This window comes from Gekko japonicus, unplaced genomic scaffold, assembly GCF_001447785.1.
Source record: "Gekko japonicus isolate JY-2015 unplaced genomic scaffold, Gekko_japonicus_V1.1 scaffold1917, whole genome shotgun sequence".
Taxonomy (NCBI): Eukaryota; Metazoa; Chordata; class Lepidosauria; order Squamata; family Gekkonidae; genus Gekko; species Gekko japonicus.
The window spans coordinates 264,795-282,813 of NW_015169837.1; the positions used below are offsets into that span (position 1 = coordinate 264,795).

The following is an 18,019-nucleotide window of genomic DNA, read 5'->3' on the forward strand; positions in this document are numbered from 1 at the left end:
GTTCAGCACAAGCATGCAAGAGGAAATAAATCCACTGCTGCTGTGCACTAAGGGTGCACAAAAGGAAGCCGAGGAGTTAAATTTATATACGTTAACATATTTTGCCGTCGGGGCCTGGAGGAGCCCTTGTAAAAGTGCTTTTTCAGGAAGCCTGTGGTGAGCCAAAGGGGGAAGCCGAGCAGAGCGGAAAATGCACTGCAGAATACTTGGCGGGCGGGTCTCTGATCTTCTGTGCTGTGATCAGGGCCTAAATAAGCCTTCCTGGTTTAGACAGGGGGACGGCGGTCTCTCACAAGCATCTGTCTAGAAATCCTTTGCTGATGGAACTGGAATGCTGACAGGTTGCTTCAAAAGGGGGGGGGGTCTCCTGCTTTGAAGCCCTGACCTGGGTGGCCCCAGAGTCGCCTGATCTCATGAGATCTTAGAAGCTAAGCCAGCTCGGCTCTGGTCAGTACTTGGATGGGAGACCCACCAAGGAACACCAGGGCTGTGATGCAAAGGCAGACAATGGCAAAACCCCACTAATCATCTCTTGCCTTGAAAACCTTACAAGGTCACCATGAGTCAGATGCAACCTGACACCAGAGAGGGAGAGAGGGAGGGAGGGAGGTGAGGCGCAGAGAGAGAGAGAGAGAGAGAGAGAGAGAGAGCGCTACTCTGACAATGACTGAGTTCCATTTCAACAAGTCTTTCACTTGTCTGCCCGGCCAAGAGGTTTGGCAAGGCTCCAAGGATTCTCACAGTCATAATTTGGCAATGACCAGCTGCCAGGAGGTCTTGGGATATGACCCGGGGGCAAAAACGGCCGGTGCCATTACAGCCTGTGAAGGTATGCGTGGCTGGGTACGCCTACATAAGGGACGGGGGGGGGGGGGGGCCCACAAAGGGGGGGGGGGGGGGGGGGGGATGAGCATATATTTCTACAGCAATAGCCAAAGTATCTGCTTTGCAAATGACGGAGGGCTCACCATTCCTCTGACCTGGGTGTCTAAATTCAGGCAGAGCAAACATCTTTTAATTTAAGGTGCCATCCAGTTGAAACTGACTCACAACGTCACGACCGTGGGGCCTTCAAGGCAAAAGATGAGCCGAGGTGGTTTGTCATTGCCTTCCTCCACGTAGTGACCCTGGACTTCCTTGGTGGTCTCCCACCCAAATACTAGCCAGGGATGACCCTTCTTAGCACCCAGGACCTGACAAGTTTGGGCCAGACTGGTTAATCCGGTTGCTATGCAAATCACTACTTAAAAGACAATGAGTAAATAATAAAACTGCCCTGGTAGATTAGACCACGAACTGTCAAGTATCCTGTTTCCATCATGGGAACCCAAAGCCGTTTACACATCATTCTCCTCTCCTCCATTTTATCATCACAACAACCCTGCGAAGTTGAGTAGGCTGGGAGTGTGTGAGACTGGCCTGAGGTCATCCAACAAGCTTCCTTGGCACAGTAGGGATTCGAACCTGAGCCTCCTAGTCCAATAGTTTAACTGCTGTGTGATACGTGCCATGGAATGGAATGCTGAACAAGGCAAAAAGTTTATCATGCTATGAAACAATTTAAATTATCAGTAAATGCAAATTACCATATGCAAAGAATACAAAAAAGAATAAACAAGCAGCAGGACCCACGATACTCGCGCGGGGGGAGGGAGTATTCATAAAGGCTCCCGGCCTGCAGAAGCAGCTCTGCATTGAGGAGGAAGCGGCTGCAGGTAAGCCTTCTCCCCCCCCCCCAGGCACCGGCGGTGGGCTGGCCACAGAGTTCCAAGAGTCCCTGTGCATGCGCAGGGAACGCTCTTTTACTTTTTTGGGGGGGGTTAAGTATTCCCCGTATAGTTTTTAAAACTTTTCAGATTTTTCTGCACACCTGGGGACTGCCCCAAGTGTGCAGGAAAATCTCTCTCCCCCCCCCAGTGCCCCCGATGTGCGGATTTAGATATCCGCACAGAGGGGGCAACTTGGCTATTAAATATATAGAGATACAGTACAGAATTGTGAATAAATGTACAACGAAGATCCCGGATATTAGCTTCACTTCAAGTATCTTCTTCTTCACGGACATTTTTATACACATGCACTTGTTATGCTTTCTGTGTTTCCAATCAGTCAGAATTCAATATTATTCTTAATAGAGCATAAATCTTTGGACGGGCAACCAGTCACAGGTTTTAGACAAATGAATCTTTAACATTACAGAGATGGCGTAACCTCGAAAACTGATCTGTCTAAAACCTGTGACTGGTTGCCCGTCCAAAGATTTATGCTCTATTAAGAATAATATTGAATTCTGACTTATTGGAAACACAGAAAACACAACACGTGCATGTGTATAAAAACAGTGAAGAAGATACTCGAAGTGAAGCGAATACCACAGATCTTCGTTGTACATTTATTCACAATTTTGTATTGTGTATTTAGTCTATTTTGTATTCTTTGCATATGGTAATTTGCATTTACTGATCATTTAAATTTTTTCATAACATAACAGGCTTCTTGCCTTGTTTAATGTCTCATTCCAGAGTTTTTCCTTTATTTATACACTTTGCTGGGAAGTCCTGTCTTTTTTGTTTGTGTGTTATATGCCATCAAGTCACTTCCTACGAATTAACGACCTCCAAAACATCCTCTTCGTTAACAGTCTTGCTCAGGTCTTGCAAACTGAAGGACATGGCTTCCTTTATTGAGTCAATCCATCTCCTGCTGGGTCTTCCTCTTTTCCTGCCACCTTCAGCTTTTCCTAGCATTATTGTGTCCCCCCCCCCAGTGAGTCTTGTGTCCTCAAGACTCTAACCACTATACCACATCAAATATCTTCTGGTTGTCTCCATGCACACCCCGGAAGAAGTGATGCTTCTGTGTTGTTCAACCGCGACTAGTATGCTACCTCTGCCCATGCAGGTTCTAGTTCTCCATCAGTAGAGCTATCCTACTCCATAGCTTTGTTGGTTTTAAAAAGGGAGCAGACAAAGGCAGTGGCTCTCAGTCTGTGGGTCAGGAACCATAGAAGGGTCACAAGGCCAGCAGGGAGGAGAAGGAAGAGAATGAGATGGAAAGAGGCAGTGATCGGGCCCCGTCTTCTCCCACCTGCAAGAACAGCAATGCCTTCTACTCCCCTGTCCTTCATCTTTCCTGCAGAATTTTGTTTCTTCCAACCAAGACAGCAGTAACAACTTCCCATGATACACTTTTTAGGTGTACAGCCAACGACCCATACTCTACTCCACTCAACCAAGTCTGAAGCTTTCATTCGGCAGGAGGAATATTTCCCACTTTTGGTGAGAAAAACGGTAGGAACAGGATGCAGGCCATTACTTTCAAGATGTGCAGCTCATAACATAAGCGTGGCTTGCTCGCACACACTTGCAACTGGGAGCACCTGGGCAGCATGAATTGGTCATTGCTGAGCATACAATTTACGGCAAATTTGGAACTCCCCTGCACAATCCACCCTAGCAGCCCAAATAAGGTTCTAGTCTTTCTGCCTCATCAGACGCAGCCCCAGCCGAGGATGGCAAGCGTGTGACTCAGCCATGCAGAATTGGGACAGCACTTGACCAGCCGGCCTTTTCTCGTACTGTGCATCATGCAGAAACAGAAGGAAGGTCAGGAAACCCCTTTGCAAAGCACGTGTTGGGTGCCACGGAGACAGCCAGCCACAACCGAAGCACCCCCACAGTGCAAGGATCGAGCCACCTCAAGCTGGCTACCAGCCTGCGCCTTTGCTCTCCTTTCTGTCCCAAGAAACACTAAGTAGGGTAAGAGGGACGTGAATTACGTTCTGTCCGGAGGCGTCCCAGAAGCCGCAAATAGCCTGCTGGTTCCGTGCCAACAGCGAGAAAGGAATGTTTGCATCACTTTCCACTTGGAGACTACAGAAATAAAAAGAGCAGAGGCCATCTGAAGAGTGGGGCCTATCACTTTAGGAAGTTCCAACACTTTAGGAAGTCCCAACACTTTAGGGAGTCCAACTAGATAATCAGCCTCAGGCTCAAACCAGTTGTTACATCTTACACAGGTCAGGACATTTTGCACAGGAGGGAAGCTAGACACTCTCTCCCCCTGTCAGCGCTCTAGTGCTGTACGGAACAACGAACTGCTGTGAAGATGAGATACCCTGTTCTTCTCTGTGACAGCGAGTCAGGATGGGCACCCTCGCCCCAAACCCTGTGAGACGTAATCTCTGGTTTCAGCCTCAGCCCCATATGTAGTCAGATCAAGAGACACCCTGGCTCCATGAAGAGCAAGGCTTGGCTTGCAATAGCCACTGGCCTAAGAGAGGGCACTTGCTCAGCCCGAGCTTTGAAGTTTTGCACAAAGTCATTATTTCATTCCGTTGAGCCACAAGCTTCAGTGTATGTGTGGCCAGCAGCGTGGGGAACTTTTATGGATGTATGTACTGGGGTTGGGACTGAGGGTTACTATGCATGGCTACAGGATGAACAGCGCTGCCAGGGCTCCCGCTATAGCGGGAGACCTCTCGGTGGCTGCCCCTGACCTCTACGGCCACTCGGTGGGGTGGGGAGGGGGGGGAGGAGCAAAAAAAAATCACTGTCATATTGACAGCGTGACATGATTTCTACAGTGGACCCAGAAGTTATTTCATTCCACTGATTTGACATTTTGGCATTCACCAGAGTGTTGCACTGATGGTGTGATGTCATTTCCGGGTCCGCCCCAGAAATGATGTCACACCATCGATGCAGCAGTGTCTCCCTCCCCATGTCCCGGCTCCCCAGTCTCCTGCTGGGTACCAGCCATCGGATGGCAACCCAACAAAGGAACCTGGAAGGATATTTAGTTTTGCCCTGGAGGATCCTGGCAGAACCAAAAGTTTCACAAATGCCAGTACATAAAAACAAAATTAAAAACAAGCTAAAACAATCATTTATTTTATTACAAGTGCTCTGGATGTTTCACAATCAGTCTTCAGTAAGAGGGTGGTTCAGTGGTATCAGCCCCATGCCGCGCTGTAGTTCACTCATCACAGGGCCATCTCCACACCCTGCTGTTGCCCAAACCAGTTGTTGTTGGTGGTGATGGTAGTAGTAGTGGCGGCTCCTATTTGAAAGCCTGGCAGAAGAGCTCCATCTTGCAAGCCCTGCGGAACTGCGCAAGGCCCCACAGGGCCCAGATCTTCTCTGGGAGCTCGTTCCACCAGGTAGGAGCCACCACCGAAAATGCCCTGGCCCTGGTTGCAGCAAGCCTGGCCTCCTTGGGGTCTGGGGTCACCAGCAGATGTTCCATCCCCGACCATAGTGCCCTTTGGGGTACATATGAGGAAAGGTGGTCCCTTAGGTATGTTGGACCCTGGCCATATAGGGCTTTACAGGTAAGAACCAGCACTTTGAAGCGAATTCGGTACACTATTGACAGCCAGTGCAGCGCTTTCAGCACAGGCTGGATGTGCTCCCGCCCAGGGAGGCCCACCAAGAGCCTGGCTGCAGCATTCTGCACCAGCTGCAGCTTCCGGATTTGCAACAGAGGCAGCCTCATGTAGAGAGCGTTACAGTAGTCTAACGTCGAGGTGACTGTCGCATGGATCACTTTGGCCAGGTAATCATGGTCAAGGAAGGGAACCAACTACTGAGCCAGCTGGAGATGGTAAAAGGCCGACTTGGCAGTGGCCTTATGGCCCACTTTAATGAGCCTGGAGGGGCATGGGTCAAGGCTACAAGTGGTTGGGCGCACAGATACGAGCAATCTGTCAACTTCCTCCAGACTGAGAAGGCTAAAACACTCTAAACCCAAAACCAAAGATGTGCAAGGGGCCTCGAGTTCACTCACTGTTTCAACTATGGTGGGGAGATCGCAGCGGAGCACCAAGGCTTTATCTGCGAAATAGCTCGCAAATGCCCCAATTCCCTAGCATTTTGCCTGCCCTGTGACAGAGCCATTAAAGACTGAATTGTTCTAAACAATTAAGCTGGGCGTGAGCTAGCAGATGCAATCCTGGTCGCATAGAATTCTCTCTTTGCGGCCTTGACTGCCATCTCATAGGATCTCAAAAACGTCCTATAAGATGCTCTTGATGCCTCATCATGAGCGCAACACCACCATCTCTCTAGCCGTCTCAGTTCTCGCTTCATCCGCCGTGGCTCCTGGGTGTACCAGGGTGCCCCGCCTAGAGCGAGTGGGGAGAGGGCACCTGGGAGCGATCTCATCGATGGCTGTGGAGAGTCAGCCATGCCAGTCCTCCACAAGCTCATCCAGCGAGCCGCCAGGGGGCCTCAGATCCCGTAGAGCCATCTGAAGCCATACTGGGTCCATTTGGCTCTGTGGGCGAGCTAAAATCTGCTCGATGCCTAAACAGGGCCGGGGTGGAACATTCAGACGGGCCTTCAGGGCATAGTGGTCTGACCATGGTACTGCTTCTGCAGTCATCCGATCCACTGTCAGCCCAGCCGCGAAGATCAAATCGAGCGTGTAACCGGCCCGATGCGTGGGGGCCGATACGAATTGAGAGAGTCCCTGTCCATAAACAACACTAGGTCCGTAGCCCAGCTGGAAGCCATGTCCTTGGTGTGGACGCTGAAGTCACCCATGACTACCAGTCTAGGGTGCTCCAATGCCCAGCCTGATACAGCCTCCAGCAGGGACGGTAGGCTACTGCCTTGTGTGTTAAGCGGTTGGTACACCAGCCAGATCACCAAACTCTCTTCAGCCTCCAGCATCAGGCTGACACACTCCAAGCCCATGATCTCCACGGGTGGGAGCGCCCTGAAGGAGTAAGCCTCCCGAATGAAGATAGCCACTCCTCCCCCCCGCCCCCTAGTCCGTGATTGGTGGAGGACCAAGAAACCCGGTGGGGTTAGTTGGGAGAGAGCCACTGTCTCCCCATCCCGCACCCAGGTCTCGGTCACGCACACCAGGTCAGCCCATTGTTCCTGCACAAGGTACCGAAGGACTGTGGTCTTATTATTAATAGACCTGGCGTTGCACAACACTAATGCCGGAGGGGGATAACAATCCTGGCCCCACTGCCGACAACCCTTGGGATGGGCCGTAGGTTGGAAGGGTGCCGAGCTATTCTATTTCTCAGCGTCCTTCCCTTAATACTCTGCCTGGGCCCACCACTAAACTTTCCCCTCCCCAAGAGCACCAGAATCTGTTGTCCAGGCATTGCTGACACAGCGGGTCTATGTAGACACTTCAGACCACTGGTAGCCAGCTAAATGCTAGCCCTCCAAGAAGAGCTGGACACAGTTTTATACTCCTGATGCTGATAGCTAATACATGTATGTATATACATATGCCAATAAAGGCTTGTCAAAGAAAGATAGCTAACACAAACTACCTACACTGCTATAAAATTCCCTAGTGATTGCACAAAAATCTATGACTGAACACCGGTCTTCCACAATACTACCCCAGAAAACTATCAGACCTAACCTCTAACAGGGGTAGCTTGCTCCAGTTCTGGGGCTCCAGTTCTAATTCCCCGCCTGCAGGGGGGGGCGACAGAAAAGTCCTGACAGCTTCCCTGTAGTGGCCACTAGGGGCGCTGCGCTCTCCACGATCTCTCTAGCTGCAGGCTCCACTCCACAGGCGCCTTCCCTGTCCAGCCAGTTCGAGCAGCTCTGGGTCGGATCCAAGTCCCACCAACAATCTCTGCTCCCCCCGACCGACTCCATGTCAACAGCACCACTCTGGCTTGTGATCTTCTGTGGCCCTCAGTATTCCAAGCACCCGGGATTCGCCGCCAGCTCCGTCGTCGAGGATGGCGTGGTCTTACTATCCCGCCATCTGGCTGGCCAGGGGAACTCTTTTCCTCGAGTGTTTTCAAGTTCATTTTCTGCTTCGGCAAGGAGTCTGTCTGCCTCCCTAAGTTCACCCCGCCTCTTTAGAAGAGTTTTTTCTATGCATTCGATTTCACCTGCAATGTCTTCCTGACGTTGGAGAGATTTCTCTAGTTCCAGCTCTGTAATAAGGCTGTTCACATGCCCGTCAATGAAGTCCCTTTTATCTGCCTTGGGACGTGGAACAAACAGGGAATCCTCAGCAAGGTTGTTTTCCTTCAGAGGGGAAAGGTCTGAAGACTTGAGGAAGCTCTGCAACCAATCTGTTCATTCTACAAGTGCATCGAAGAAGGACCAATGTTCTCAGGGCCCTTTTGTAAGTCAAGCCCAGGGCTGGAATCAACATACCCTGAGGTGGGGCAGCTGCCAGGCACCTTCTGCCCTTGGCCCAATAAAATCTGGAACCGGCCCAGGTCAAAATTAAAAATTCAACACAAACACACCAAAAGAAAATGTATTTTTGTATCCCATAAGCCACTTTGGGCCCCCCAAAAATGGGGAGAAAGAGAGAGAGAGAGGAAGGGAGGGAGGGAGGAAGGAAGGAAGGAAGGAAGGAAGGAAGTTGAGCCTGTCGAAAATCTAAAGGAAGGAAGGAAGGAAGGAAGGAAGGAAGGAAGGAAGGAAGGAAGGAAGGAAGGAAGGAAGGAAGTTGAGCCTGTCGAAAATCTGATGATGGATACAGGGCCCACAAAATGGCTCGGTCCAGTCACATGGTGTTGGGAAGTTTTTATTCCACCCTTCCTCCAAGGAGCTCAGAGCTAGGTACATCATTTCTCACTCCTCCTTTTTATCCCCATAACAACCACCCAGTGAGGTAGGCCAGGCTGAGGGTGGCCAGCCCAAGGTCAACTGGCAAGCTTTCATGGCAGAACGTGGATCTGAACCTGGGTCGCTCAGATCCTAGCCTGACACTGTGCCACACCGGTTCCCGTCTAAGTATCCTATGATGGAGGCAGCGGTTTCTGGATACATACTTCCTGCAGACACAAAGGTGACGCCTCCTAAGTTCTTCAGAAGTACCTCCTGCTCCTCTGAAGTGGACAAAAGCCAAGAATTACTCTTAACTTTGGGGAAGGACGTGGGCACCAGGAAACACATCTGTGGATGCCATGGCGCCCAGGGGCACCACGTTGGAGATCACTTCAATAATGTGTGAAGGCATTACATAAATGCCAAATGCTGTTGTTATGTTTTCAAATTCAACCAGAAAGAGAAATGTTCAGATGCATAATAAAAGAAGAGAAGAAGAAGTAGAAGAAGAGGAGGAGGAGGAAGAGATTGGATTTCTACCCCGCCCTTCACTCGGAGTCTCAGAGCGGTTTACAAACTCCTGTCCCTTCCCCTCCCCACAACAGACACCCTGTGAGGCAGGTGGGGCTGAGAGAGCTCTGAGAGAACTGCTCTTGAGAGGACAGCTCTGACAGAACTATGGCTTGCCCAAGGTCTCATCCAGCCGCTGCAAGTGGAGGCATGGGGAATGAAACCCGGTTCTCCCAGGTTAGACTCCATGCATTTAACTACTACACCAAACTGAGCAAGTTTAAAACTGTGACTTCTTATAAAATAAGCCACAACAAAATTAGCAAGAAAAGGAAACATGAGCTTCTCCTGCAAGATTCAAATGCCCAGAAGTGACCGACTCTAAAGCCCCACAGGATTCCCACAATCCTGAGTCATCTCAGAAAAACCAAGGTTCTCAGGGTCTTTTTTTTTGTAAGTCAAGCTCTAAGGAGAAATTAAAACTTCAACATGAACAAGCAAAAAAAAAATTACAAACACTGCAGCTGCACACAAGCTGTTCATCATGGGGGGGGGAATATATTTTATTATTATTATTCGGAGTACTTACTGACAGTCTGAAGCAGTTGGCTTGTAATAAAACGGTGGGATTTCAGCTTCATATTTTGCTTTTGCGGCATTGTTACCAGTGGAAGCCATAAACTGCAAGAAAAAAAGAGGCTTTTAAAAAGATGATTTGCCCTGCATGTACCCTATTTTATTTATTAATTACATACTTAGCACTCTTTTCAGCAAAAATTAGCTCCCAGAGTAGCTATGGTAATTGGGTTCTCTACAGGCGTCTTGAAAAAAATCACAGGCTCCGTTAAAACGGCTGCTCTGTGAAAAGGGTCAACAGCCCAGCAGAACTTCCTAGGGTTGCCAACTCCAGGTTGGGAAATACCTGGAGATTTGGGGGGTGGAGCCTGGAAAGTGTGAGGTTTGGGGAGGGAAGGGACATCAGGAGGATATAATGCCATAGAGTCCACCTTCCAAAGCGGCCATTTTCTCCAGGAGAACTGATCTCTGTGATCAGGACATCAGTTGTAATTCCGGGAGATCTCCAGACCCCACCTGGAGGTTGGCATCAAATGAAGCTGTCCACTCATTCCTATGCTAGCTACCCCGTTAATGTGACCCTGCATTGCCAGATGTGCAAGAATTCTCACACGGTGAAAGCAGCTGCTCACAGTCACCCTTCCATTTTGTCTGCTCCAAAACATTACATTTTAACTGATATTCATGTTAATTGTTAACTCCTGGGATCCGTTCATATTGCCCACAGTAAAAATGGTTGCGGGAAACAGGCAACATTTCCCCTCAGCCAACTAAAAAGGGAGATCGCTTCCTCCACCACAGTCCCATATCACCCCAATACAAGAGCACGGTGGAGAAAGCCGTGTCGGTTTTTACTCGGCTGAGGTAAATTTTCGCCCTTTCCCTCAAGCAGAGCCATGATAGGAGAGTGGGGGGGAAACCCCTGAGCGTTTTCACAAAGCATAATTTGAAAGATCGTTCTTTTCCAGAGAGCCTCTGAAGAGTCTGGCTTGAGTGGATATCTTCCAGACATCTTTTTCAGAGATTCAGATTGCTGCAATAATATTATTATTATTGGATGGCTGTTGCCATTTCATTTTATCCTGAGCAGTTTTGAAAGTGATTTATTTTTTAGCATTCTACTGCTTTTGAGCCCCTATTTTTTCTTCTTCTAGACTACCCTGCTTGTTGGATACCTCATCCTACCAGTTACATCAGTTTACACGATGTAATCCACTTTGAGTCTCAAGTGAGCAAGACAGACTATAAATAAAATAAATAAACATGTACCCACTTCTAGTATTTATCTGTTCTGAATAATGATGGTCGGGTAGCTGACTGTGATTTTTGACATCCGTTTATTACATTTTTATCCCTCCTTCGAAGGGTGGCATCCATGATTTCCCCCCTCTCCTCCGTTTTATCCTTACAACAACCCTGTGCAGTAGGCTGAGGGAGAACGATTAGCCGGAGGTCAACCAGTTCTCTTTCATGGTTCTCCCCTCTGCCATTTCTTTGCCACAACAACCCTGTGAGGTAAGCTAGGCTAAAAAGAGACAGAAACTGGTCTAAGGTCACCCAGCGAGTCTCCTCTGGCCTTGCCCAAATTTTAACCACCAGCACCACCACCACTCACTACACCTCACAAAAAATACTGTTTGTGCCATAAACAGCAACACACATTCTTTCAGTGTCAGACTTGGACCTGGGAGAACCAAGTTCAAATCTTGGCATGAGGAAAGGCGAAGGAAATGGCCAGGCCTGCTGCTGCCTGAGGCAGGAAGGGGAAATCCCTGAAAAAAATGGCAGCCATTTTCCCCAAAGGCACCTTTCTGATGCATGGCGCAAAGGAATGAGACAGTAATGAGGTAGTAAAGTGCTGAGGCAGTTGAAGGGAGACATTTCTAGATGTAAGAAATCACACAGCAGTCCCCAATGGGCTACTTTTAGTTTGCTGGGCCTTTTTTACACCCTTCCATGTAACCACATGACTTTGCCATCCCCACCATGACTCTTCACCAACTACAGTTGCCGATCTCCAGGTCTGGCCTGGAGATCCCCCAGAATTACCACTGATCTCCAGTCAACAGAGATCAGTTCGCCTTAGGGTTGCCAAATTGTTCTTACCTCGCGGCGGGGGGCTCCCGTTCAGCGTCCTGTACGCACACGCACGCGCTGCATGCACATCAGCTGGATGTGACGTGATGACGCCGAGCACACTGGGGGCGGGGCCACAGCCATTTGAGGGGAAAACTCTATGTTTTCCCCTCAAATGGTTGTGGCCCTGCCCCCAGCGTGCCCGGCGTCATCACATCACATCCGGGTGACGTGCACGCCGGGGTGGGGTTGCCCCCGGGGCCCGATCCACCGCTGGCGGGGAATGGGCCTCTGGGACGGGGTTTTCCCCGCCCCCCGGGGGGACTTGGCAAGCCTAGAAGACATGCATGGAGCCTCGAGTTCACTTACTGTCTCAACTGTGGTGGGGAGTTCATGGCAGAGCGACAGGACTTTGTCTGCAAAGTAGCTCGCAAAGGCCCCACAGCCAGTGTCCAATTCCCTAACATTTGGTCTGCCTTGTGGCAGAACAGTCATAGACAGTACTGTAGCTACTGCAGCTCCTTCCCCTCACCAAATCCCACCCTCCCCAGGCTCTACCCCCAAATCTCCACGAATTTCCTAATTTGGAGTTGGCAACCCATCACCACCATCGTCCAAAGTGGTACATAGCCCACTTCACTGCCTCCTAAGAACATAACAGGTTCACAATTGGATAGGGTTGCCAAACTCCAGGCAGCAGCTGGAGTTCTTCTGCTATTACAATTCATCTCTAGCCACCTAAATTCAGTTCCCCTGGAGAAAATGGCTGCTTTGGAGGATGGATTGTATTGCATTATATCCTGCTGAGGTCCCTCCCCTCCCTAAACTCCACCTTCCCCAGGCTCCACCGCCCCCCCCCAAATCTCCAGGTAGTCCCCAACCAACAGCTGGCAGCCCTATTGGATCCATCAGCACGGAACTAATAAGTCACTGACCAGGGGTTGATGTCGGGGTTAAAAACTGACCCCAATATAGCAGTGGCAAGAGAGCCCACCTGCAAAGAGTCTCATGTGATTTTATTAGGACTCCCCCCTCTGTGGCCCTGACCCACAGAGGGTCACCCTGCAATTTCCCTTTGAATCCAGAGAAAATGGGGGCTGTTTTTGCTCTGGATTAAAGGGGGGGGGGAGAGAATGGGAGCTAGACGAATCATGCCCAGATTGTAGGCTTGCCAGCCTCCAAGTCTCCCAGGATCACAACTGAATTCCTGACGACATCAATCAGTTCCCCTGGAGAAAGTGGCGGCTTCAGAGGGTGGACTCTAGCAGCGTCATACCCCACTGAGTTCTTCCCCTACCCAAACCCCACATTCCCCAGGCTCCAACCATAAAATCTCCCGGTACAGGCATGTAGCCAGGATTTTGTGGCTTATGGAGCAAATTTTTTTCTGGTGGGGTTGAAGTTCTCAGTGCAGAAAGAAAAGCCATTTAGACAACAGAAAGCTGTTACCAGGAGAGATCTCTAAAACTGCAAGCCATCAACCACTTTAGATGACAGCTGCTGCAAGTTAATCACTTCTGCCAGCCTAAGCACTGTTCGGATAACAAGCCAGCAGGTGGGGGTGATAACCTCTATAATCAAGAAAGCTAACACTTAGGCATAAAAACTCTCTTACAGGAGACCAATTTCTTGACACAGAGTTAGAAGGGATCTTAGAGGTCACCTACTCCAACCCTTTGCTCAGGGCGGGAATTTGTCAACTACAGCACCCCACTCTGCTTAAAGGAGTGCATGCCTTTTTAAAAAATGCTTTAAAATGATTGAAAAAAGCATTTACAGGAGAAATTCTTGTGGGGCTGGGCCTTTAAGAAAGGGGGCAGTGCCCCCAAAAGCCCCACTGTACCTATGGGCCTGCCCAGGTATTTCCCAACTCAGGCAATCCTAAGAGGCACGTTACCTTCTGGATGCCCCCCCTCCATTACTGCAGGGGCTGCCTGATGTCCACATGGAGAGGAAAATCCCTATGTGGAAGCACACAGTTTAGAAGACAGCATTTTTCTGAAAAAGAACCTAGAGGTTTTCCCTATTCCCCCCTCGCCTTGGTAGATATGCATCCACCGCTTAGAAATAGTTCTGGATGCAGGTTATAATAGCCTAGGTCACACTGGAATCCAGTGTGTTTAGAGCCATGCGGAAGGTGTCGGGGGATCTGATATCCTCGCATCTTTGGGTCACACCAAACCACGAGACTTCTCCGCTTGGACAGATGGCAAGAAAAGTCAAACTACGGCAGAGCGCAGGCAAGGGCACTCAGCCATTATTAGATCACTGTCCACCGAGAAGACCCATCAAACCGTTCTGTTCCTGGACTCGGGGGAAATTTGGAAGGCTGCAGGGAAAGGCAGAATTAAATCTCTCCTCTCGTCATCAGTTTGAGCATCCAGTGACATAACGCAAAGCAGACAACAAGAAAAGCAGACAAAGCCATAACCAGCACTGGCGCCGCCAAGGTCAGAGAGATCCTTGGAGCCTATAGAAATTCGAAGGGTGTATCCTGAGCTCGGTTAAGGACCGTGGAACGACTGAGCAGCCACGTACACTATGTTTCATCTGTACAAAAAGCATACCTCGATTTGCCCATTGTCCCATTCATCCAGACGGACAGATTTCACTTTACTGACTTGTGGGATGTTGCGGTGAATCCCCGAACAATTTAAGCAGATAAACATGCCCAATGTGTAAGATGCCCAATCTGGATCTGTGAGGCAAAGCACAGAATTTTTTTTAAAAAAATGCAGTTTCACAACATAAAACTTTGAGCAAGGGAATAGGGTGTAAGAAAACAACAGCATTTATATGGCGTTTATAGCAAAAAGAAATTCTTAAAACAGTCCTGTCAGGCAGGCCAATATTTTCATATAGCTGAGTCTGAAACACAGCAGCTAGTCTAAGGGCCTAAGGACACAATACAAAGCCCTTAGACTGCATCTGGGTTCACCCCGAGACCATTTCTGCACTAGTGAAATTCCCTGCATTGACGTTTTAAAACTGCACATTATCTGAAATTTTCTGCAGTAGATTTTTCCTCACCAGGCACAAACCCAAAGTTTTCTCCTTCTTACCCCGCATTTTCAGAACTCGCTAAAACTCTCCTCCTCAAACCTCACCCTCCCCAGCCTCCACCCCCAAATCTCCAGGAATTTTCCAGCTCAGAGTTGGCAATTCTAACTCCAATTAAGGACAATCGGTTTCCTATTTAACTAGGGATTTTTAAACCTCTTCACCACCACCACCACTCAGTAGTCCATAACAAGTTCAGAGTGGCAGCAAAACTTAGATTTGGTGCAGTGGATAAGTGCACGGACTCTAATCTGGGAGAACCGGGTTTGATTCCCCACTCCTCCACTTATACCTGGCTGGATGACCTTGGGCAAGCCAGAGTTCTGATAAGAGCTGTTCTTGAAAAAGAGCAGTTTCTGTCAAGAGCTCTCTCAGCCCCACCTACCTCACAGGGTGTCTGTTGTGGGGAGGGGAGGGAAAGGAGTTTGTAAGCCGCTCTGAGACACCTTTGGGTAGTGAAGGGTGGGGTATAAATCCAATCTCTTATTATTATTATTCTTCTACTGTGAGCGGTGTCAGGGGTCAGCAGACACTGGCCCTCAGCTGCAGATATTGGCTCAGTCTCTCAGTTCCCCAATGGGGAAAGTGTCGGGCAGTGTAGGAAACAGGGTAACAGAGAATTGTACACCCCCCACTGTGTACATCTCACACTGTGAAAAGGGTCAAGGGCCTCTGAGGGAATTGCCTGTTTCCAAATGGAAGAAAGGCTGGAGAAGTCTTTCACACTCCCAGCTTTTAAAAAGGGGGCAAGAGAATTGCCCTCTAATGGCCAGCCCACTAGATGCTAACATCCGGGCCTCCGCATAACACTAGCAGGGAGATCTTGGAAGGCAGGAACAGACAAGGGTCTCCAATTCAGCACCTTTGGAGAAAATCTTTGCTATGTAAAAATGTGCCTCGTAAAAGTCCAAGTAGTTTTTTTTCCCAAGTGGCCCAGGACATACATGAAATTTTGCTGGCCCTGTTCATTTATGCAAGCGGTTTTCCTGAAGCATTTGTGTCCAGTTCATCAAACAAATTGATGTCACAATCCCGAGTGCCCTCAACATTTCCTGAAGTTCAATACCCCAGTTCTGCAGTGACTGATTTTGAAAGGGGGCCACGTGGCTACACTGCTTCTGGTTAATGAAAATCCTTACCCCTTCTGCCCACAGAATTCACACACTGCTCAACGCAGAGAAGATAACTGATACATACATTGTACAACCCAAGTATGATCTCAAGAAACTACTGAAAAGACAAGAGAGATGTCACCACCGAGGTGATTAAAACAGAATGCACACCTAAACCAGGTGGATTCTCACTGCCGTACACAAATCCTAATGTTGCTTAGAAATGCCATGTAAAATCAATGCTGCTCAGTTGGGCATGCCCTGAATACCTGCTTCTGCTTTGGACAATCATTTTGCATTGCTACAAATAAAAAAAGTCACACTGCGTTTAAGAATGACGGAGTTGTCCTAGCAGCCAGGAACTTTGAACTGGTTACATATAATTTCTGATTACCAGATGCAAGATTTTGGCAGCTGAATGTTTGAACTTGACTCCACCAAGAAGCGTACCCTTGGGATGGAGGAGCCCCAGAAGTGAGGGGGTCAAATGCAGGCAGGGGAAGATCACCAGAACTGATTGAAAAGAAAATGGCTGGTATTATAATGCCCCTGTATAGATCTATGGTGCAGCTTCACTTGGAATGCTGTGTACAGTTCTGGTCACCGTATCTCAAAAAGGACATCACAGAGCTGGAAAAAGTACAGAGGAGGGTGACCGTGGTGAATAGGGGGGGTGGAGCTCCTGCCCTAGGAGGAAAGGCTGAAGAATCATAGATTTGGAAGGGACCTCCAAGGTCATCTAGTCCAACCCCCTGCATGATGCAGGAAATTCACAAATACCTCCCCCCCCACACACACACACCCAGTGAACCCTGTTCCATGCTCAGAAGATGACAAGAAGACTCCAGGACAAAAAACCAGACTGGCCTGGAGAAAAATTGCTTCCTGACCCCAAAGTGGTGATCGGCATTTCCCTGGGTGTGTAAGAAAGGGCCACGAGAACTAAGCAGGGAGGCAACCAATTCCAATAACCTTTACTGGCATAACAATAGCTTTAAACTGATGCAACCCTCCCTGCCCTCCCTCTCATGATCTGCCTAAGTTCACAGAATCAGCATTGCTGTCAGATGGCCATCTAGCCTCTATTTGAAAACCTCTAAAGAAGGAGAGTCCACCACCTCCCAAGGAAGCCTGTTTCACTGAGGAACCACTCTAGCTGTCAGGAAGTTCTTCCTAATGTTTAGTTGAAAACTCTTTTGATTTAATTTCAACCCGTTGGTTCTGGTCCAACCTTGTGGGGCAACAGAAAATAACTCTGCACCATCCTCTATATGACAAACCTTCAACTACGTGAAGATGGTTATCATATCACCTCTCAGTCGTCTCCTCTCCAGGCTAAACATAATCCTTTGCCGTCCCCGTCTTCTTTGACCTTCAATCTTTCCCGGCATCAGGGCGTCAGCTATGCTGCCATGGGAGTGGGGAGGTTAGTTGTATTCTAATTGCCAGTGCATTCCTTCTGTGCTTCTTCGCTGCTGCAACGCTTATCTACAAGTTCTGCAGGTGGTGATGTTGATGTCTGGGTTTCTCGGGAACCATGGGAGAGAGTTTGGTTCCCAGCTTCAGTGCTAAACGGCCAGAGCTCTTTCTCCCGCACGCGGGAGTGTGGCGCAGGGAAGTGTGTGTGTGTGTGTGTGCATACGAATACCCTATATCCTATTATGCCCAGGGGCAACCGCCATTCTTAACAGTGCCTATGTTAATGCATCTATAGCTCTTCAATAAAGTATTACCTTTCCTGATAAGCATGTACTACGTTGTTGGCTGTGGGTTCTGACACAGGGTCTTCTCCAGTGAGTGCTCCCTTCTCATTTGGTGGCCAGACCCCTCACTATCTCCACTGCCCTCCTTTAAACACGTTCCAGGTTGTCTATATTCTTCTTAAATTGTGGTGCCCAAAACTGAACGCAATAGTCTAGGTGAGGTCTAACCAGAGCAGAGTAAAGTGATACCATCACTTCATGTGATCTGGACACTATACTTCTGTTGATACAGCCCAAAATCATATTTGCCTTTTTAGCTACCGCATCACACTGCTGATTCATGTTCAGTTTATGGTCTACTAAGACCCCTAGATCCTTTTCACACATACTACTGCCGAGACAAGTCTTCCCTATCCTATAATTATGCATTTAA

At 48.8% G+C, this 18,019-nt stretch overlaps 1 protein-coding gene across 1 annotated transcript in view; it reads right to left on the bottom strand.

Annotated features, from left to right (window-relative positions):
• Window positions 1–14,410, bottom strand: part of ADAP1 (ArfGAP with dual PH domains 1) — an 88,265-nt gene extending 73,855 nt beyond the window's left edge. The window contains exons 1-2 of the mRNA XM_015417302.1: window positions 14,279–14,410; window positions 9,649–9,740 (exon numbers count right to left, since the gene is read on the bottom strand). Of these exons, the coding sequence (XP_015272788.1) occupies window positions 9,649–9,740; window positions 14,279–14,380 (194 nt within the window). The 5' untranslated portion in view covers window positions 14,381–14,410. The remainder of the gene's footprint in view (window positions 1–9,648; window positions 9,741–14,278) is intronic.
• Between the last annotated feature and the right edge of the window lie 3,609 nt (window positions 14,411–18,019).